Source organism: Rhinopithecus roxellana, chromosome 11 (assembly GCF_007565055.1).
Source record: "Rhinopithecus roxellana isolate Shanxi Qingling chromosome 11, ASM756505v1, whole genome shotgun sequence".
In the NCBI taxonomy this organism is placed as follows: Eukaryota; Metazoa; Chordata; class Mammalia; order Primates; family Cercopithecidae; genus Rhinopithecus; species Rhinopithecus roxellana.
The window spans coordinates 62,310,522-62,331,461 of NC_044559.1; the positions used below are offsets into that span (position 1 = coordinate 62,310,522).

The following is a 20,940-nucleotide window of genomic DNA, read 5'->3' on the forward strand; positions in this document are numbered from 1 at the left end:
AGCCTCCCGAGTAGCTGGGATTACAGGCAAGTGCCACCATGCCCGGCTAATTTTTGTATTTTTAGTAGTGACAGGGTTTCACCATATTGGCCAGGCTGGTCTCAAACTCCTGATCTCGTGATCCGCCCACCTCAGCCTCCCAAAGTGCTGAGATTACAGGTGTGAGCCACCGCATCCGGCCGGGTTGCCCTTTTGTTACTGAGTTGCCAGTGTGCTTTACATTTCTTCACATGGTGTGTGTATATATACACACACACACACACACACACACACACACACACTCTCTGCTTCAGGGAGTGGAGCCCCAGTTACCTCATTTTTTTGTCTGTCTTTCTCCCCAGAATGATGCCAGGGATTCTTCTTTGTTTAGTACTATATTCCCAATGCTTCAGATTACCACTGGCACAGAGTAGGAGCTCAATAAACATTTACTGAAAGAATCAATAAATAATCAAGTGAACTGACTTTTGGGTCTGATATTCAGACACAACGTTCTTGACCTTAATGGCATTAATTAACAAGGAAATTGAAAAAAGGATATTTAAATGGTATCCTTGAGGTATTACATACGCTTGGCACCAAGGACACAGAATACCTTCAGGGGACTGGACATGGTGGCTTATGCCTGTAATCCCAGTGTTTCAGAAGGCTGAGGTGGGAGTATCACTTGGGCCCAGGAGTTGGAGATCAGCCTGGGCAACATGGTGAGACCCTATCTGTACAAAAAAAAAAAAAAAAAAAAAAAAAAAAATTCAGGCATGGTGGTGTGCATCTGTAGTCCCAGCTACTTCTCGGGCTGGGGTGGGAGGATAGCTGGATCCTGGGAGTTCAAGGCTGCAGTGAGGCCTGATTGCACCACTGAACTCCAATCGGGGTGACAGAGTAAGTCCCTGTCTCAAACAATAACAACAAAGCCCAAAACAGAATCCCTTCAGGGGATTTGTTCACCCAGGGGAGATGCTGCTAGACTATCTCATGGAGTGGCCTAATTTGTCCCCATATATGAGCCCTCTAGTGTAAGACATCATCTGCCACATTCTGGGACTATGCCCCCACTTCCAAGTCTTGGGTTCCGACTAGATTTGCTTAATGGATGAGCAGAACATCTAGCTTTAGAGGGTTTTAGGTAATTTCACCCAGCTGATCCCACTGTGCCTTTAACCACCTCCCTCTTGGCCCCCTCCAACACTGATAATGCCTGTTCCCTGACCATTGGCCCCTCTGCCTGGCTCTGTCTCACTAGCAGTCCCATCCCCACTCTGTGCTCTGCCTTTCTTAGCACCCCTAAAAGGCCAGGCAGGAAAGGACGGGACAAGTTGATTATGACGTCCCTTTCTAGCTCTAAGGAATTCAATAATTCTCATTTTCACCCCTAAAGACATTTACCAGCAGTTGTAAATGGGGCTTTCCTAATTTGACACTGAAAGGCCAGTAGGGCCCCTAAGTCTTGAAGCCATTTTCCTGGTCCCAATCCAGCAGATTCCATCCTATTGGGTTTGGGGGGTGTGTACAGTGAATAAGTGAATCATCAGCATTCACGTTTATAGAGAACTTTGCCATTTGCATGTTCATATCTGTCATCTTATGTAAACTGCCAAACAGTTCTAGTTGTAGCCCTCTTTAGTTTCTATTTTCACAAAGTTTCTATTTCCCAAAGCAAAAAGAGGTGAGTTTTCATTTCTTTTTTTTCTTTTTTTCTTTCTTTTTTTTTTTTTTTGAGACAGGGTCTCGCTCTGTTGCCCGGGCTGGGTCTCACTCTGTTGCCCAGGCTGGAGTACAGTGGTGCAGCTCACTGCAGCCTTGGCCTTCTGGGTTCAAGTGATCCTCCCATCTCAGCCTCTCCAGTAATTGGGACTATAGGCACGTGCCACCATGCCTGGCTAATATGTTTTTATTTTTCATAGAGATGAGGTCTCACTATGTTGCCCAGGCTGATCTCAAACTCCTGAGCTTAAGCAATCCTCCCACCTTGACCTCCCAAAGTGCTGGGATTACAAGCATGAGCCACTGCTCCTGGCAGAGTTTTCGAAAACCTGCAGCTCTTGCTAAAAAAAGTTGGTGCTTTCTTAGTTCTGGTGGGTATGCATGTGTAATATTTAAAAGGCTCACAGATATTTACAGTTCAGAAACCTGGATTCTGTCTGTCATTAGAAATTCAATTACACACCACAGACATATATGAGTAGTTCCTAACCTTTTAATTTAACCATTATTATGGATTTTTCCCCCCTTGGATCACATGTTATTTTCTTTTAAGTCCACCAAAAACTGTATTTATTGGCTCACTTTACCTTTTTTATTCATCAGACTTATACCTCCCAGTCAGAGTTTAGAATCAGGATCAGGTAGTCTCTTACCTCACTAAGCTGATTTTATTACAGCCAAAATAAAGACATTTGATATTTGAATTAGCTTCCAAACCTAACAAGTGCATTTCCATTTCTGCTGGGCTTTTTGAAAGATTAAAAAGTTCATGCATTGACCCTTGAGAAAGTGGAAGCAAAGTTTAGTTCTTGTAAAGGAGTAGCCCTGTGTGTTCAGGGACTTCACTCTTGCCTTGTCTGTGATGTCTGAATGGGAGTAACGGGGATATTACTGACTTTAACCCTTTTCACTGTGATCTGGGCCTTTCTCTGGCTCTATAGGGACTGGGGTTCAACCACACCCACCCTAGTATTTCCTCAGCCACTGGAGTATTTGGGTTCTCAGTTCAAGCTCATAGGACTTGGGGAGAACATGCATTCATTGAAACAAAGACATTCCCCTAAGGTGCAAAAGTTAAAATGTCATGCAACCAGAACTATTACATAAAATCAAAAAGTGTCCAATTTGGATTATACTCTCAAAGGACCATGATGAGTATTCTAAAGTCAGTGTTTGTTTCTAAATTAATAGAATTGATAAATGTTATTCTGTTTGCCAATTATAGAAGAAGAGATGCAGTTGGGGAAGACTATTAATGTAATGTGAAATTGCATTATAATTGTATTATTTAGCAGGTTGTGTTGCATGAACCAATGAAATTTGATGCTGTAATTTAAAAATAATTATTTTATGGAAGCAAAACTGCTTATGAATAACATTAAGTGAAATGCAGAATGAATAACTTAGGTATGTAGACTCACAGCTAAGAAATATATAAACATGTAGCTCATGGCTCAGGGTAATCTGCAGAAATGAAAAAAATTATATTAGAATGGACAAGGGTGAGTCTCTTTCAAAATATTTTTTGTATAAGTTGTTACACATATCAGTTTTGCAATTAAAAGTTTAAGATGGATTTATATTGGCTCCAGTGAAGAGTATGTGTTTTATTAACTAATACTGTGCTTGATTTTGTCTTATTTTATAGGAGTACCAGCAGAAATCCACCAATGTAGTCTATCAGGCCCACCATGTGAGCAGGAATAAGAGAGGGCAAGTGGTTGGAACAAGGGGTGGGTTCCGAGGATGTACCGTGTGGCTAACAGGTATGTCATGTTCAGATATATATATATATAGCAAACTGACATGTGACACAATTTTATGGAAATTAGTGTAACATATTACGTGCTTGTTTTATCATTAGAAGGAGGCTGAGAGATGTAGTAGAAAGCCTGGGTGTTAGTCCTAACCCTACCATCAGTGAGAAATAGAGTCAAGGTCAACTATAGAAATGAGTCTGATCAAGTCAACTCTGAAAGTCTCTAGTTGTCACTTTTCTCCTCTTTGGCAGGAAAGGATGGGACAAGATGATTATGACATCTGCTTTCAGTGCTGAGGGATTCAATAATTCTCATGTTCATCCCTAAACATATTTACTGGCAGTTATGAATGAGGCTTTCCTAATTTGACATCAAGCATTTGGCTGTCCATAAGGTTTTGGATGTTTAGAGATATTTGTTATTGTTGCCTAATGTTTTGACATTCTAGGAGACTATTTCACTTACTATATAAACTAACAAACAAACATAAGAATCTGTACAAGAAGGAAAACTAGTAATTTCCATTTGGCTGAGGATTGCCCTTGTTTATAGAAATAACTTGCTGCTGCTGAGGTGACTGAATGACTCTCCCTTTTCTTGTGTTTTTATAGCCACAGAATGTCAAAGCTAAGAATTAGTGACAGAACTGGAATTAGAACCTGACTCCCAGTAGCTGGCCCCGGGCTATTACCTTATACTCTGAGTCCAAGGTAGACAAAATTATGTCTGGACTCAAAAGGAAAATCCAATTTCATTTCATAGACAACAGTTTTCAAATGGAATGAGCCCACCTGCAAAACTATGTTTATTCAGGTTATAAAATGTTTTCTAACCTGAAGCTCACTCTAAACAATCTGGCAGCTAGGGACCTGCCTTGCATGTTTTCTTGCTATCCTAAGTCTTTGCCCTTTTCTGTCCCAACCAGCCTCATTCTTGTCCTCTTCAAGTTTTTTCCTTGTGCCTTTGGTTTCCTGGTTTCATTCATGCCTGGACTGTGCATCAAAGCAACTTTCTGCAGCCTCCAGTGCAAGGACAGACAGAGAGCACGGAACCTGCTGTGCTCAAATATGCACCATCCTTCTGTCATTACTCCTGAAATGTTTACCTCAGCTCCCCCAAAGAGATGTAATTGCAGCAGTAGGTACAGCTGTATTCTAGAAGACCCCCTCCTGTTCTATGTTGCCCTTCATGCAGAGATCACTGGTGAAAACAACTTTCATGTTGGGCTATACACACAAAGTCCATTTTCTCTAATGTGACACCCCTTGAAAAGAAAAAGAGAACTGGTAGAAGAGAAACATATCTTTCTCCTTCTGTACTCTTAAAATGAATTATCCTTTCATTAGAGGAAGAAAAGAATAGATGGAAAATTTTAAAAATCAAGGCTGGGCTTGGTAGCCCATGTCTGTAATCCCAGCACTTTGGGAGGCCAATTTGGGTGGATCACCTGATGTCAGGAGTTCAAGACCAGCCTGGCCAACATAGCAAAACCCTGTCTCTCTACTAAAAATACAAAAATTAGCCGGGCATGGTGGTGCACGCCTGTAATCCCAGCTGCTCGGGAAGCTGAGGCAGAAGAATCACTTGAACACAGGAGGCGGAGTTTGCAGGGAGCCGAGATCCGCCACTGCACTCCAGCCTGGGTGACAGAATGACACTCCATCTCAAAAAATAAAAATAGAAAATTAAATTAAATTTAAAAATCATTTTTTCTAATTTATTTTTTATTCTTATGTTAAAAGGTAGACTGTTGACCAGGCAGACCAGAAGAAACAAAATATTTTAAATCCATAGACTCAGATTTTAGCCCCAACTCCACCTCCATGAGCTATGTGACTTTGGACAAGCCAGTTAGGCTCTCTAAGCCTCAGTTTTCTTATTTGTACAATGAGAATAAAGATAGTACCTGACTTATGGAGGGGTTTATAGAACTAAATCAATAAAAGACAAATGCACTTTGCACAGTGCTTGGCACACAGTTATCAGTAACTGTAATTAGTGTTACCTTAATGTATGAAAGTATGTGTGCCAACAATCTGGTTACATATACTTACTGTAATTTAACTCTTAGTTTCCTGAGAACTGAAGCAAAATGGAAGGACATTTCTGTTATTTCTCTCATTTTCTGACATGAGAGAACACAACAGAGATTCAGGAGTGCCATTTCCCCTACCCTATAACCTGACATAAATACTAAGAAGAATTTATCACTTATGTCTTTATTCAAATGAAAAGGAATAACAGAATTACAGACAATTACCTTAAAAAATGATTTAGTGAAGTTAGTGTTGACACGTTCTTCATATAGCCGTTTCTTCTAATGGTCCTCTGTCAAAGCCAAGGGCATGGCTTTAAACTATAACTAAAAGTATGGAGACTATTTATTTACCTTTTGCAGATCACCTTTCGCCCCCAAATCTTCCTTCCTCTCTGTCCTTCATTCCTGCTTTTCCCACCTTTTTCCTCTTTCCTGCTGTAGTCTTCTCTGTATGAACGTCTTGGCTTTTTTCCTCTGTCATGCCCAGGTGCTGTCGGACGGAAGCTTGGCACCATGAAATATTCTTAGGTTCAGAGATCTTTAGGACAAAGATCCTAAAATCCTAAAGGACTCATTTTGTTTTAGAGTGCTAGCCTTTAGGGTAGTTCAGATTTCAACTGTTAAATAATTTGGGCGGGTTGTGTTTACCTTTCTTCTTATGTTCCTCCTCCTATGGAAATTACAAAGTGTGTTCCCGATCATTGTGCTTTGAAACCGTGGTGGAAGCCACATGGTAACTCTTTTCTCATATAAAGATTCTAGAGAATCTTTACACTGAAGAGTGTGACATATGGCAGCTCTGAATACATCTGCTCCCTAGCTCAGGCCGGCTTTCTGTCTTTATGTTTTGAGAGTCATTTTGGAAACATCTCGAAGCCAAAGGACAGCACGCGGGCTCTGTGAGACGGTTGTTCAGTGGCATCCACAAGGGAGGGGGACTTACCATTCTCCGGGGGCTGGCTGTTCCCCTGCATTCCGGCTGATTGCTGACTTTGAAGGATATGAGACCACTGTCACCACATCTTTTGCTTTTTTCAAGAGAATACGGTATCTGGATTTGTATATACAACTTCCTTTGTGCTTTGGAGACAAGGCCTCGCTCTGTTACACAGGTTGGAGTGTAACTGCAGCCTTGACTTCCCAGGCTCAAGGGGTCTTCCCACCTCAGCCTCCTGAGTAGCTGGGACCACAGGTGTGCACCACCACACCTGGCTATTTGTTTGTTTTGTTTTTTGAGGATGCAGGGTCTCACTATGTTCCCCAGGCTAGTTTTGAACTCCTGGGCTCAAGTGATCCTCCCACCTTGGCCTCCCAAAATGCTGGGATTACAGGCATGAGCCCATGCCCAGCCTGTATGACAACTTTCTAATCTTTAAAACATTCTGCAGCCCAAACAGAACACATCGAGGACCACATGTAGCCCCCAAATCTCCCTATTTATGAAGCCTGCTTGCTTTGAAAAGCTATAATTCTAACACAGGACAAATAGTTATTTCAAAATTTGACAGAAATGTAAGTATTTGCCTTGTAGTCAACTGCACTGATTTCTTTCTTTCTTTCTTTCTTTTTTTAGATTTAGTTATATTTAAAATTGCTGGATTAGTTCACAATTTGTCATCTTAAACTATCCAGGCCGATGTCAGTCTGCTTTATCTGTTCTGAACAGGTCTCTCTGGCGCTGGAAAAACAACAATAAGTTTTGCCCTGGAGGAGTACCTTGTCTCCCATGCCATCCCTTGTTACTCCCTGGATGGGGACAACGTCCGTCATGGCCTTAACAAAAATCTTGGATTCTCTCCTGGGGACAGAGAGGAAAATATCCGCCGGATTGCTGAGGTGGCTAAGCTGTTTGCTGATGCTGGCCTGGTCTGCATTACCAGCTTTATTTCTCCATTCGCAAAGGTAAAAAAAAAAAAAGGCACTGCACACTATTCCCACACACAGTGCAAGTGCTCTTCAACTGCTAGGGAAGGAATCAGGTAGGGTGGGCATAAGAATGTCTCCTTTCAATTTGCCGACTATTTCTTCCCCCCATCACAGGCTCTCTCATTTCCTCTATTTAATATTGGTTACGTAAAGAGAGTTCCTTCCTTTCCAGATGCCAGGGCACCAGTGGACATAAATCCTTCCATGTTCACAATTATAAGGAACATTTGGTCAGAGTCGAAGGGAAGAGAAAGTTAAACAAGAGAAACTCTAAAGCTCTGTAATTTTAGTTGTCAGAAAAAGGATCTAGCTAAAGAAAAGAGCAGTTCACAGCCAAAGCTTCAGGTTCTATGTGTTTAATGCTGACATCACTGAGGTGGAGTGTCACTCTTCTTTTAAGTCAGGAAATTTCTGGGAGCCAAACATCAGATGTAGCTTAGAACACATCCTTTGAATGAAATGCTCTCATATGGCCAGTGCTTTCCTGCTAGGAGGGCCTATTTTCCATTGTTTTCTGTGAAAGTCCTTGAGAGAGCTGTGTTTACCAGAGTGAAATTTCTGGACTTTCTCTGAAGCACTCTGCAAAGCACAAACACCAGTGTTATCTCAAGGCTATTGAAAACCAAAGTACACAGTGTTTTGTGATTTAGAATTTCACCATGAAACCTCTTTTTACATTCTTAAACATATTGCTTTTCAGGATCGTGAGAATGCCCGCAAAATACATGAATCAGCAGGGCTGCCATTCTTTGAAATATTTGTAGACGCACCTCTAAATATTTGTGAAAGCAGAGACGTCAAAGGCCTCTACAAAAAGGCGAGAGCTGGGGAGATTAAAGGTAAGAGAATCGGCTAGCAGCATCTTTACCAGTTACTTAGGCTGTCAGTCCTTATTTTGTCCTCAGAAATCTGCCTTGAGTTTCAAACTCTCTTTTCCAAAATTGCATATAACATGCACAACTTTTTATCACATCATGATATATTCGATATGCCCAGAGGCTTATTAAAATGTAGGGTTTTATTTTTAAGAATTGTCATCTCAGCCATATGCAATAAAGTTCAGAGAACTAGAATGGATATTTATATGTGAGTGTGTGTAGAGGAGTGTTTCAAGTTCTTCCTTACTCTTGTCTTCCTTTTTGATTTTAATCATCTACCGAGGGCTTCAACTTACCCAGCCAGCTTTTGTTGACAATTTGGGGCTGTCCATATTGAAAATACAGCTATTTATTTTCTTAGTTATGGCTAGAAGTCAAGGATGGCTGTTTGACCTTTTCTGTTAAAATGTGAATTTTCAGTTGAATACATTATTCCAACATGTGTTTTGCCTTATTGATTAAAAAGGTTATTCTGTCAATACGGATGTGATGATTGTCACCCATATGCCTTGCAGGATTTACAGGTATCGATTCTGATTATGAGAAACCTGAAACTCCTGAGCGTGTGCTTAAAACCAATTTGTCCACAGTGAGTGACTGTGTCCAGCAGGTAGTGGAACTTCTGCAAGAGCAGGTAGGTGAACCGGTTGTCTTTTCTTTATATGTTTAATAAAATCATGAAAGACAATCTATGCCTCCTTACGGAAGCATTCTTTCTACAGTTTTCATTTCAAGTTTTTACCAATTCTGTTTCATTTCAGAACATTGTACCCCATACTATAATCAAAGATATCCACGAACTCTTCGTGCCGGAAAACAAACTTGACCACGTCCGAGCTGAGGCTGAAACTCTCCCTTCATTATCAATTACTAAGGTAATTGGGTGCAGATTGGTCAAAGAATTAGGCTTAGTATCAGTCATTATAATTTATTTATAATTAATTTAACAATAAGAAAGATATAAATAAGGTGCACTTAATGTCCACAAATAAAACACTCCTTTTTTGCCAAGTTTTTTTAACCTCTTCTCCAAAGAAATCTTTCACCAAGAATTGCCACAAGGCAGCTGATCAATGCCATGTATGGATGTGACTGGGAAAATAAATTCTGTATTTGCATTGGACAATTTTACATAGCTGTCATTGTACCAGTAAGTACATCTGGTAGAAAAATATAGCCAAACCGGGATTTTTGTGGATAAAAGAAAGAAAGAATAAACGATGAATTTTCAACTCAGTTGCATATTTTGGGAATAGATACAGCCTAAAAATGTTCAAATAAGTCATCTCAATATCTCAATATGAAATCTTTTCACCACTATTTCATAGTAAATTTCCGAACTTAAATCTTTCTGGCCCTTAGATCATGGGTTAACATAACAGTTGGGAACACTTAAAACGTAGAAGATCCTGCCCTTATCCTCTTGTTAAATGAATAAGAAAGGACCTTCCTGGGGCCAGATGCCTGGAAAACAGAACTTACGAAAATGTTCAACTACTTTTTGTGTTTTGCAGCTGGATCTCCAGTGGGTCCAGATTTTGAGCGAAGGCTGGGCCACTCCCCTCAAAGGTTTCATGAGGGAGAAGGAGTACTTACAAGTTATGCACTTTGACACCCTGCTAGATGGTATGTTTTTGTTGTTGTTTCTTACTCTTTGTTGTTAAAGGAGAAAAAGAATCTTTCCCAGAAGTTTTGCAGGAACAGGAAGTTAGTCTTTGGTTTGCAAATGTTATTGCAAAACTATTTGGATCATTTACAGTGTGCTCCATTGTATTATGTTTAAGCTTCCATTTTTAGGATTTTTTTGGTTGTTCTCAAGATTGTTCCTTTAAAACTAAGGAACTGAAAAATGGTTCTTAAGCCAAGAAAAACACAAGTCTGTTTCACCTCCACTTGCTCTTTGCTGGTGCTGATATTCAGAAGGTAGCACTCAGAAGTACCATTGCCACCTGCTAGGGACATTCCTGGGGCAGCCAAGATGAGGTCAGCACATGTTCCTGACGTCCATGGCACCCCCCACCCTCCAGGTTGCTCGTGTCAAGCATTATTGCAACAACTGCTTTCTTTGGTGCATGCTGAAGTGTCAGTGCTCATGCCCACACATGAAATATATTAAAATGGTTTCATCCACTACACTCTAACAAAAGAGCATTAAGGCAGCTTTCTGGCCATAAGCTGAATGGCTTTTAGGAAAGCTATCTGGTCAAGCTCAGAAGCATGTGTTATTGAGAAGACTTCCAGACCCTTCTATGATCATTTCCTTCCTAGAACTGCCTGAGCTTATCGAATACACTTATCTATTTCAAGACCTTTGGGGAATGGCCGCTAAGTGGGGAAGGAGTAGGGGGAGAGTCACACTGAATTTGTAATACTGAGCAGGGCTCCAAGCCTTTGAGGAAGAAAAATCAAATAAGATGTTCCTTTTTGGAAAAGATGTTCATGTCCTGTGTTTGTGCCTTTGCCTGGGGAATGGGGCATGAACTCAATCAGAACTCAAAGACTGATCAGCATGGACCCTCCTTCCTTATTCTTTTGCTGTGACAGATAACACTCCAAAACCTGAATCCTTCACTTCTCAGATTAAATAATATTCCCCAAAGACACTTAGTTTACTTCTAGCTTGCTTTAACAACAACAATAATAATCCATATCTCTATACCACGTCTCTGTTTTCAAAGCATTTTCTCGGGCATTATTTCATTTGATCCTCACAAAAACCCTATAAAATAGTTAGCAATTATTATCCCACTTTACAGATGAGGAAACTGGCCTCAGATTAAGGGATTTGCTGAAGTTCATAACATTCATAAGTGAAGGCCCAAGACCAGAGTCGAGAATCTTAGGACTCCTGGCCCAGTGCTCCTTACATACCAGGCTGCTCTCCTGATGTCCTTTCCAATAGAATCTATAAAGCCTGATGGTCTACAAGGAAGGCTGACTTTTATCTTGATGTCTTGATTTTGACACATGGTGAACACTGGCTGCCTGAAGCAAAGGTCATTGAACTTAGCAGCTAGCCATGAGCAAGAGGTTGATTTTGAGCATGTGAACAGAGCTGTGGCCAAAAGACAAGACAAGTGAACTACATTGAAAGAGGGGGCCTCATTACAGACAACAAGGTGCTGTTGACCTTGGATAAGCATTCCTTTCATAAAGAAAAACACCAGGGTGGTGGAAGTAGTTGCAGAGGTCAGTGTTAATGGAAATCAGGGGTCCTTAGCCTGGGATCTAGGACTTCAGGGTGGGCTAACAAAAAATCCTAGAGGCAAAAATGTTTGTGTTTTGATAAGGGAAGGAAGGAACATTTTCCTGGGTTGAGGATTTATGGCTTTTGATAGATTCTGTTTTTTCCTTTAATGTTTTTATTTCTTAGAGACAGAGTCTTGCTCCATCACCCAGGCTGGAGTGCAGTGGCATGAGCATAGCTTACTGAACCCTTGAACTCCTGAATTCAAGCAATCCTCCCGCCTCTGCTTCCTAGGTAGCTGGTACTACAGGCATGCACCACCATGCCTGGCCTATTTCTAAATTTGTTTTGTAGAGATAAGGTCTATGTTGCCCAGGGATAAGGTCTCACAATGTTGCCCGGGTTGATCTTGAATTCCTTTCCTCAAGTAATCCTCCTGCCTTGGCCTTGCAAAGTGCTATTACAGACAACAAATTCTTGAAAGAGTCTGTGATCCAAAAAGATGAAGAACAGCTAATGCAGATAATCCATCTGGATTATTTAGGCAAAATCTCTAGCCTTCCTTTTACACTGTCTCAATTTCATTTTATGGGAGTTCTTCAACTTGCAAAACGCATTGATTTTCTTTTTTCTTTTTGAGACAGAGTCTTGCTCTGTCACCCAGGCCAAAGTGCAGTGGCATGATCTCGGCTCACTGCAACTTCTGCCTCCTGGGTTCAAGCCATTCTCCTGAGTAGCTGGGACTACAGGTGCATGCCACCATGCTTGGCTAATTTTTGTGTTTTTAGTAGAGACAGGGTTTCACCATGTTGGCCAGGCTGGTCTTGAACTCCTTGACCTCAGATGATCTGCCTGCCTCAGCCTCCCAAAGTGCTGAGATTACAGGTGTGAGCTGCTGTACCCTGCCAACCCATTGATTTTCTATTTCTTATTTGATGCTCACTATCATGAAGTGGATGAAGCACTTATTATTGCTCCCACTCTCCATGTAATCCAGATGTCATGTAATCCAGATGTCTGTCTACCAGCCAGGGGATATGAATGAGGTTACCTTCCCATTAATACTTGAAGCCTACTAGTTCCAAGCCCCTACCTGCTCATGCAGAAAGCCCAGTTCTTTCCAAAGCTTACCCAAGTGTTTTTGGAAGTCCCCAAGGGGTATGTTTCCTGTGTTCCTGAGTCAGGGCCCCAGCCATGTGCCACTTGCTGTGTGGTTCTGTGAATCTGTCTGTACCCAGAAGTACAGATCCTGCTGGGTCACTCCAGCCACCAAAGTTTTGGTACCAGTAGGGCTGTCGCAGTTTATGGACTGTTCTTCAAGTGGGAAAAATGTTTCCTTCCTCTGTATTAACTTCAGTTGAAGACTGTCTAGGAGGTTGCTTTAGTTCCACAGTATTAGAGAATTGAATGGGGCAACTCTTGTAAGCTGTATAGATCCCTTTATCCTCATGTGGCTCCAGTGTGGCTCTGTCAGGAGGGTTCAAGACCAGATGTTGTGCTATTTCCATATCCTTTCCCCTTCCAACCTGCAGGGCCTGTTTCTGAAACTTTCTGTAAGACTCTTCTTTTCCCTGTGGGAATTATCTGCTGGTTCTACCATCTACCTCTGCAAACAGAGTCCACTGGACATACTTATGCAACCCCAGTTATGATCAGGATTCAGAGCTCTGCACAGCCCATGGAAGCATCCTAAATGCCTGTGTAAATTGATTAATAAAAATAGATAATCACAGATATGATGTGCTGCCCACCCCTACCATTCGCTGTATGTTAACTTAGTTTGGGCCTAAGTAGAGGCAGAATATCACAGTGGATGAGAGTGTGAGCTGTGAAGTTAAACTGTCTAGGTTTGTATGTCAGTGATTAGCTATGAACCTGGGCCAAATTACTTAAACTCTCTGGGCTTTGTTCCTTCATCTGTATAATGGGGATGTTAATAACTGTACCTACCTCATTGGATGTTGACAGTTTAAAAGAATCCCTGATTCAGTAGTCAGTATTTCAAACATGTTAGCTATTATGAACAAACCACTCTGCATACAGTTAAAAGAATTTGTCAGGCATGGTGGTTCATGACTGTAGTCCCAGCTGCTCAGAGCCTAAGGCGGGAGGATCACTTGAGCCCAGGAGCTAGAGTCTCACCTGGACAACATAGGGAAACTTTGTCTCTAAAAATAAATTCATAAATAAAAGGACTTGGAGTCTTGAAGAGACTAAGTGACTTTATCCCTAGTCACATCAGCTAGCCAACAGATATTCACTGAATGCCCCCATGTGCCAGGCTTTGTTTAGCGGCTGGAGATAGAATGGTAATGAAGGCAGGTGAGCTTTCTGAGAAATACAGCACAGTCATTTTCTGAGACCTAGTCCAGTAGGTCCTTCCCGCCCCCCATCAGTGGTTGTGAAACTTTCTTTTTTATTTTATTTTTCTTATTTTATTTTTTGAGACAGAGTCTCACTCTGTTGCCCAGGCTGGAGTGCAGTGGTGCGGTCTCTGCTTACTGCAACGTCCGCCTCCTGGGTTCAAGCAATTCTTCTGCCTCAGCCTACCAACTAGCTGGGATAGGCACTCACCACCAAGCCCAGGTAATTATTGTATTTAGTAGAGATGGGGTTTCACCATATTAGCCAGGCTGGTCTTGAACTCCTGACCTCAAGTGATCTGCCCACCTCAGCCTCCCAAAGTGCTAGGATTAGAACCATGAGCCACTGCACGTGGCCAAAATGTTCTTTTTTAAACCAGAGAATTATTTATTTCATTTCAAAAATCAGAGGCCATATATACAACAAAATGGAACTACCCCACTGCCCCAGTAGAAGGGAGTAGGGGCTTGGGCTCCATCTCACCTGGAGAGCAGCCTGAAGGGTATCAGGAAGAAGCCGGTTGAAATGCAGCAACAGAGGCTCCTGACAGTGCCTCGCCTCATGGCATTTAGACTGAGCAGACATTTAAATACTAAAAAGTGATTTATTTATATGTCAGAATGTTGGGCAAGATATCATTCATATAGATATCATTTAATTGTAAACAATTCATGAAGGTTTGAGTCACTGCCATTGAAAATTTGAAATGATCTCTATAGCCACAGACATGTGCCCACTTTTGTCTTCCTTCAACAATTGCAAATTTCTTGATTGCCCTACAATCTGTAAGCAACATTGTTTTTATTCTGACCATGTCTCCTAAAAATATTTTGTTGGTTTTAATTTTCTCAACGGTCTATATTTTTGAGAAATATAAACCTAAAATTAAAAATAAATTTAAAAATAAAATTTAAAAATAAAATAGTTCTGTCTACTCAGTCCAAAAGCCAAAAAAAAAAAAAAAAAAACAAAAACCAAATAACTTGTTAGAGTTTATGATAATTGTATAGTATGAGTCACTCCATATATTACTCAAGAATCTATGTTTATATCAGTGTATCATATCACTTTATTTCTCACTGGAAGTATAGTTTCAGGGTTGTCACAGACCCTTTGGTAATAAATGTCACATCTAAATGTAAAAATGGAACCTCAAGCTTGCGTTGACTGAGGGCATCCAAGTAGGATCAAGACAGGGGCCTTGTGAGACTCCATCATTTAATGGCTATTCTTCCGCAGCTCTGAGTTTCCAAGGCATGGTGTGAGAGCACTCTGCATATATCACCGGCACTTATTGAGCACCAATTGTGTTCTGACACTGGAGTTTGACATAGATTATTACATTTAATCAAGATAATACCACTGTGAAGATATTTTGTCCACTTGAGAAAATATGTATTAGAAAGGTTAAATAACTTATTTGAAGCCTACACTTAAATCCAGGTTGTCCTGGATCTAACATTGGTGCTTGTTATACTGGGCATATTTTCATGTCCTCTAACCATGTGAAATTCTAGGATGTTCTAGGGCAGTTTGCTTCTATACTTGCTCCCGAAGCGTAGTTTGGAAACTATTCAACAGTGGTTATAGGATCACATGTTTGCAAGAGAAAACTTCTTGGTGAAGCTGGAGGGGATATTAACATATGTTATAATTATTTTAAAGCAGATATCTCTTCCCAGTGGAAGGAAAAATAAATAAATAAAAAATTAGAAAACCAGATAAACATCTGAACAATGCTTTTAGATTGTATTGGACATTCCATACAAGTTCTGATTTCACCAGCTTTTTGCTGTTATATACTCTCTATTGTTAAAAATAGCATGACGAAACTAGTATATTTATATGTTGTATATGTGAAGTGTCATAACAGGAATTTGCTCTTTGACATTGTTGCTGTAAGATTCTTTTGGTGGAGAGCTGAAAATGTTTCTTAACTGTGTTTATATTTCCCTAGGCATGGCCCTTCCTGGTATGTACTTTAACTTTTCCAAGTAGCTAAATTATTATAATTAGATATGTTACATTAACTGGAAATGGTTAAGAACATAACTAAAAGAAAATCTACATTAACCAGTTGGAATCGCTATTAGTTCATGATCCAACCAGCTATAGTGGAATAACACTGTAATTTTCTTTTGATTGGAGTCCAAACAACAGGAAATTTCTTGACCAGATGTAGCTATTGTGTATAATGTAGCATTTGGCTGACAAAAGTAAACTTGTTTCTAAATTGTCATTGCACATTTTGTTCCTGAGTCTTTTACATTTATGATCCTCTTCCAATGACCAAATGAGGACCAATTGGTCCTCATTTAGTTTCAAAAATCTGGAAATTTTTTTCTACGGTGTTTATAAAAGATTTTAAGTTGATGAAGAATAAATCAATGTAAACTGAATGTACCTGGTTGGATTGTGTATGATTGTACTTCATTTGTTTACAATGTATGATTATGCATGTACTTAATTTCAAGCCATTATGATTGCTTGTTATGGAACTGGGAGTCAATATACATTTGCTGTGACTGTAAACTTCTGCATTGTACAAAAATGAAAAGGTAAAATTCTGAATATGTCATCTGTCTTTGATATTGCTTTCATCATTGTTGTTTTTCCTTTAAAAAGCCCGGTTAAGCAATAAGGAGTAATTTAGGTTTTGCATAGAAACAGTCCCAAACAACCATGAAGCAGATCTATATGGCTAACACAGAAGGCTGGAAAATTATTGAAAGCAAAAGAAAAATCATTCCATTGAACAATAAGCTATCTCTTGAACTTACTGTGGCTAAAGAACCACAATTTTTTTTTCAAAATAAGATATACCACAATAAAATAATCAAGGCAGTTCCCACCAGAGCCAAATGAAGCACATGAAGGAAAAGGCTGAAAGCTCAAGTCAAGGTTGAAAGCCATGGGTGATGTTTCAGCACAGTTCAGGTATTACGTCTTAGTAACAATTGGATACATTTATGTATTAGAAAGGTTGATAAAGATGATAGGGAAACTACAGTAAATCTGTGTCTACACGTGTAGTGTTGTAGCGACAGGCTTGTAAGATCAGTTGGCATTATCACTTGGCAGAACTCCTTTCTATAAACATCCCACAGCTTCGCTTCCTTATTGAGACAACCTGCCAAGGAGTGTTATTTAGTCATTTCAGATTTTCACTCAAGGCCAAGATGAAGGTAGATTAGAGGCTACATTGGTCAGGAATCTAGTGGACAAGAGGAGGTGGCTGCAACAGTGAAACATCCCTTGGATTTCAAGGCAGAATACTTGATGGAAAAGGCAATGTTACAGACGTGTTGCAGGCAGCGCTAGGTTCTTTCAGCACCCTGCTCCATGTTTTGCTTTGCATTTTGCTTTATTTCGGCCAAGTCATTCTTTATCAGCAGAGGCAAATGTCATGGTCTTTCTTTCGGCAATGTTGTCAGTAAGCAATCCACAGAAAGCATGATTTCTAGTGAGAACAACAGCATTTCTGAAGGCGTTATTCTTTGTAAGCCTCTCTTCCTTTTCCTCAAATAGTCTATGCGGTGGATTTCATTATCTTCCATCAGCAACCTCCATTAACATAGTGCTTTATAGTTTGCCCCCTGCAGCAACCCACGGAGATAGATGTCATATATTAGCCCATTTTTCCAGTGAGGAAACTGAGTTTAGAAAAGTTGAATGACACACATAGTAAAAGGGAGAACTGCTGACTGAAATTAGCGTTCTCTGCAAAGGACTTAGCTGCTGTAAATGCCCAAGAACATTGAAACAAAGAGTTATTTGAATGACAAACCATTACTTTCTGCACACGGTATCTAATTTGCGGTTTATGAAAGGTCTGAAAGTATATTGCAGGATTTTATGATAGACCAGATTTTTTTATTGCCAGCAGTTGCTGTCTATTTCCGGTGACATTCTTTAGGTTCTAGTAACCTTTGGAAAGTGTTTAAAAGGTGCAAAGTGATATGCCTGGAAAGTTTAGTTTCATAGCTACTAGGGGGAGTCTTATGCCCCGAAGGAATAGAACTCTAATCTTTAACTCTGTCAGAGGCCTTCTAAATGTTGCATTGAAAAGTTAGGTTTAAATGGCTTCATTAATCTAGGGCACATCCCCTCAAGTCCATAAATAACTGCATTTGTTTTCTCTGGAGTTAAAAAGTTTTCTTTATTCACCTTCCTTTCATTCTCTTCTGAATCTTGAACTTGAGAACTCTCACAAAATTGTCCCTAATTTTATTTTGCGTTATACGCTTAACCATGAGCCCTCATTTTCTTACCTGTGAGTATAATTGAGAGACTAGCATATTTGTGAGGGCATCATTGTAGGAGGAACACCGTTTTGTACATTTTTTTACATTATCTAGAATCATTGAGAAATGAGATGTTTTTAGAAAGCCAAATTTTATCCCTTTAAGCCGCAGACTGAAAACCAACTACACATTAACTATCTTATTTAGAAACATTTCAAAATAGTCTTACTGAAAAAAAAAAATTATTCACTCAAAAAAGAGAGAATATATTCAATATAAAAGAACTTTTAAAAATGACTCTGTCATTATTAGTTTTACAAGTTATTAAACTGGGCACTAAAGTAATGGTGTCCTGAAGATGGGGAGACCTGTGGGATTGTTGGCTCGCACGCTAAAGAACTCCCATAACTCTGTATTTTAGTTTCTGTGTTAGAACCTTGTATGGTCAGGGTTCTCCAGAGAAACAGAACCAACAGGATGTGTATCTGTCTGTCCATCTATAGATAGATATGCATCTCTCTATATATACATAGATATAAAAATATATTTAATATATTTAAATAAATTTATATATGCATGTACATATATTAATTTATACACATATACATTATTTTAATAAATTATTTATTATAGAACCTTTTCTCTCTCTATATATACATCTCTATATATAACATAGATATTATTTCTGAATTATATATTTCTGATGTATAATATATCTGAATAGATAACAATATATCTGTTATATATAGATATCTACATATTATATAGGTATATAATAAATCTCTTTTTCTCTCTCTCTATATATATACACACACACATATACACACACACACACATACAGAGATTTATTTTAAGGAATTTGTTCATGTGATTGTGGAATCTGGCAAGTCTGAAAACTGGGAGGCTGGAGACCCTGAGAAGACCTGCGGTTCAAGTCCACAGGCTGTCTGCTGGCATAATTCTCTCCTCTTCTGGGGAGACGAGTCTTTTTTTTTCTTTTTTTTTTTTTGAGACGGAGTCTCTCTGTCCTCCAGGCTGGAGCGCAGTGGCGCGATCTCGGCTCACTGCAAGCTCCGCCTCCCAGGTTCACACCATTCTCCTGCCTCAGCCTCCTGAGTAGCTGGGACCACAGGTCTCCGTCACCACACCCGGCTAATTTTTTGTATTTTTTTAGTAGAGACGGGGTTTCACCGTGGTCTCTATCTCCTGACCTTGTGATCCGCCCGCCTCGGCCTCCCAAAGTACTGGGATTACAGGCATGAGCCACTGCACCCGGCCGAGTGTTTTTTTATTTAATTAGGCCTTTGACTGATTGGATGAGGCCCACTCACATTCTGGAGGGTACTCTCTCTATGTGTATTTTTTCAGTAGTTTTCCTTTCTCTTCCTTTGCAGTCCAGCTGTCATTTGACATTTCTTGCTGCTGAAGATGTAGCTTCTCTGAATACCACATTCAATGCCTTCTAATTTGCTGTGCTGTATACTGAGAAATCAGAACACCTTGTTTATTTAAATTCCTCTTAAAGCAAGAGACTCAGCATAATGGTGAGAGGGGCTTAAACGCCAGAGAAAGCGCGTGTGCATTAATGACTTGATGTCATTTTTCACTCCTCTGTTTCTGGACAGATGATTCTCAACTGTGGTTGCACTAGCAAGACCTGTGATGCCCAGATAAGTGAGATTACCAGTCTCTTCAAAAATATTTAGGAAAGAGGGAACAGGAAGGGGAAAAAAAGGTGATTTTATGCTGAAACCACTATGAATAACATCAGGAGGACTGCTTGTTTGGGATACCATAGATTAGTGGGGTTTGTTTTGTTTTTTTGAAACAAGGTCTTGCTCTGTCACCCAGGCTGGAGTACAGTGGAATGATCAGGGCTCACTGCAGCCTCATACTCCTGGGCTCAAGTGAACCTCTTGCCTCAGCCTCCTGAGTAGCTGGGACTACAGGTGCATGCCAGCATGTCCAGCTAATTTTAAAAAACATATATATGTGTATATATATAGATATACATACATACATACACACACACATTTTTTTGGTAGAGATGAGGTCTTGCCATGTTACCCAGGTTGGTCACAAACTGTTGGCCTGAAGCCATCCTCCCATGTTGGCCTCCCAAAATGCTGGGATTATAGCTGTAAGCCACTGCACCTGGCTGAAAGTACATTTTTACAAGTGCATGAAATGGGTACAGAAAACAGAATGAATAAGATCTAGTATTTGATAGCACAACAGGATGACTATAGTGAATAATAATTTAACCGCTGGACATGGTGGCTCACACCTGTAATCCCAGCACTTTGGGAGGCCGAGGTGGGTGGATCATGAGGTCAAGAGATCGAGACCGTCCTGGTCAACATGGTGAAACCCCGTCTCTACTAAAATACAAAAATTAGCCGGGCGTGGTGGCACATGCTTGTAGTCCCAGCTACTCGGGAGGCTGAGGCAGGAGAATAGCTTGAACCCAGGAGGCAGAGGTTGCAGTGACCCAAGATTGTGCCACTGAACTCCAGCTTGGTGGCAGAGCAAGACTCTGTCTAAAAAATAAAAATTAAAAAAAAATTAGCTGTACATTTAAAAATAACTAAGAGGATAATTGGATTTTTGTAACACAAAGGATAAATGCTTGAGATAATGGGTACCTCATTTACCCTGATGTGATTATTATGCATTGTATTCCTGTATCAAAATATCTTATGCACCCCATGAACATATACACTATGTACCATGAAAGTTAAAAATTAAAGAAAAAGGTGAATGAGATATTACCCAGATTGTAGTTGATTAATATTAAAAAAGAGAAACATACAACTGTCACAAGTAACTTATTATACAA

At 40.0% G+C, this 20,940-nt stretch overlaps 1 protein-coding gene across 2 annotated transcripts in view; it reads left to right on the forward strand.

The window, feature by feature from the left end:
- Positions 1-20,940, forward strand: part of PAPSS2 (3'-phosphoadenosine 5'-phosphosulfate synthase 2) — an 89,893-nt gene that overhangs the window by 47,150 nt on the left and 21,803 nt on the right. Inside the window, exons 2-8 of one of the 2 annotated variants that reach the window (XM_010379628.2) lie at positions 3,353-3,470; positions 7,169-7,404; positions 8,129-8,267; positions 8,822-8,940; positions 9,068-9,181; positions 9,821-9,932; positions 15,815-15,829. In XM_010379628.2, the coding sequence (XP_010377930.1) occupies positions 3,353-3,470; positions 7,169-7,404; positions 8,129-8,267; positions 8,822-8,940; positions 9,068-9,181; positions 9,821-9,932; positions 15,815-15,829 (853 nt within the window). The remainder of the gene's footprint in view (positions 1-3,352; positions 3,471-7,168; positions 7,405-8,128; positions 8,268-8,821; positions 8,941-9,067; positions 9,182-9,820; positions 9,933-15,814; positions 15,830-20,940) is intronic. The other variant, XM_010379629.2, reaches the window with a different exon arrangement.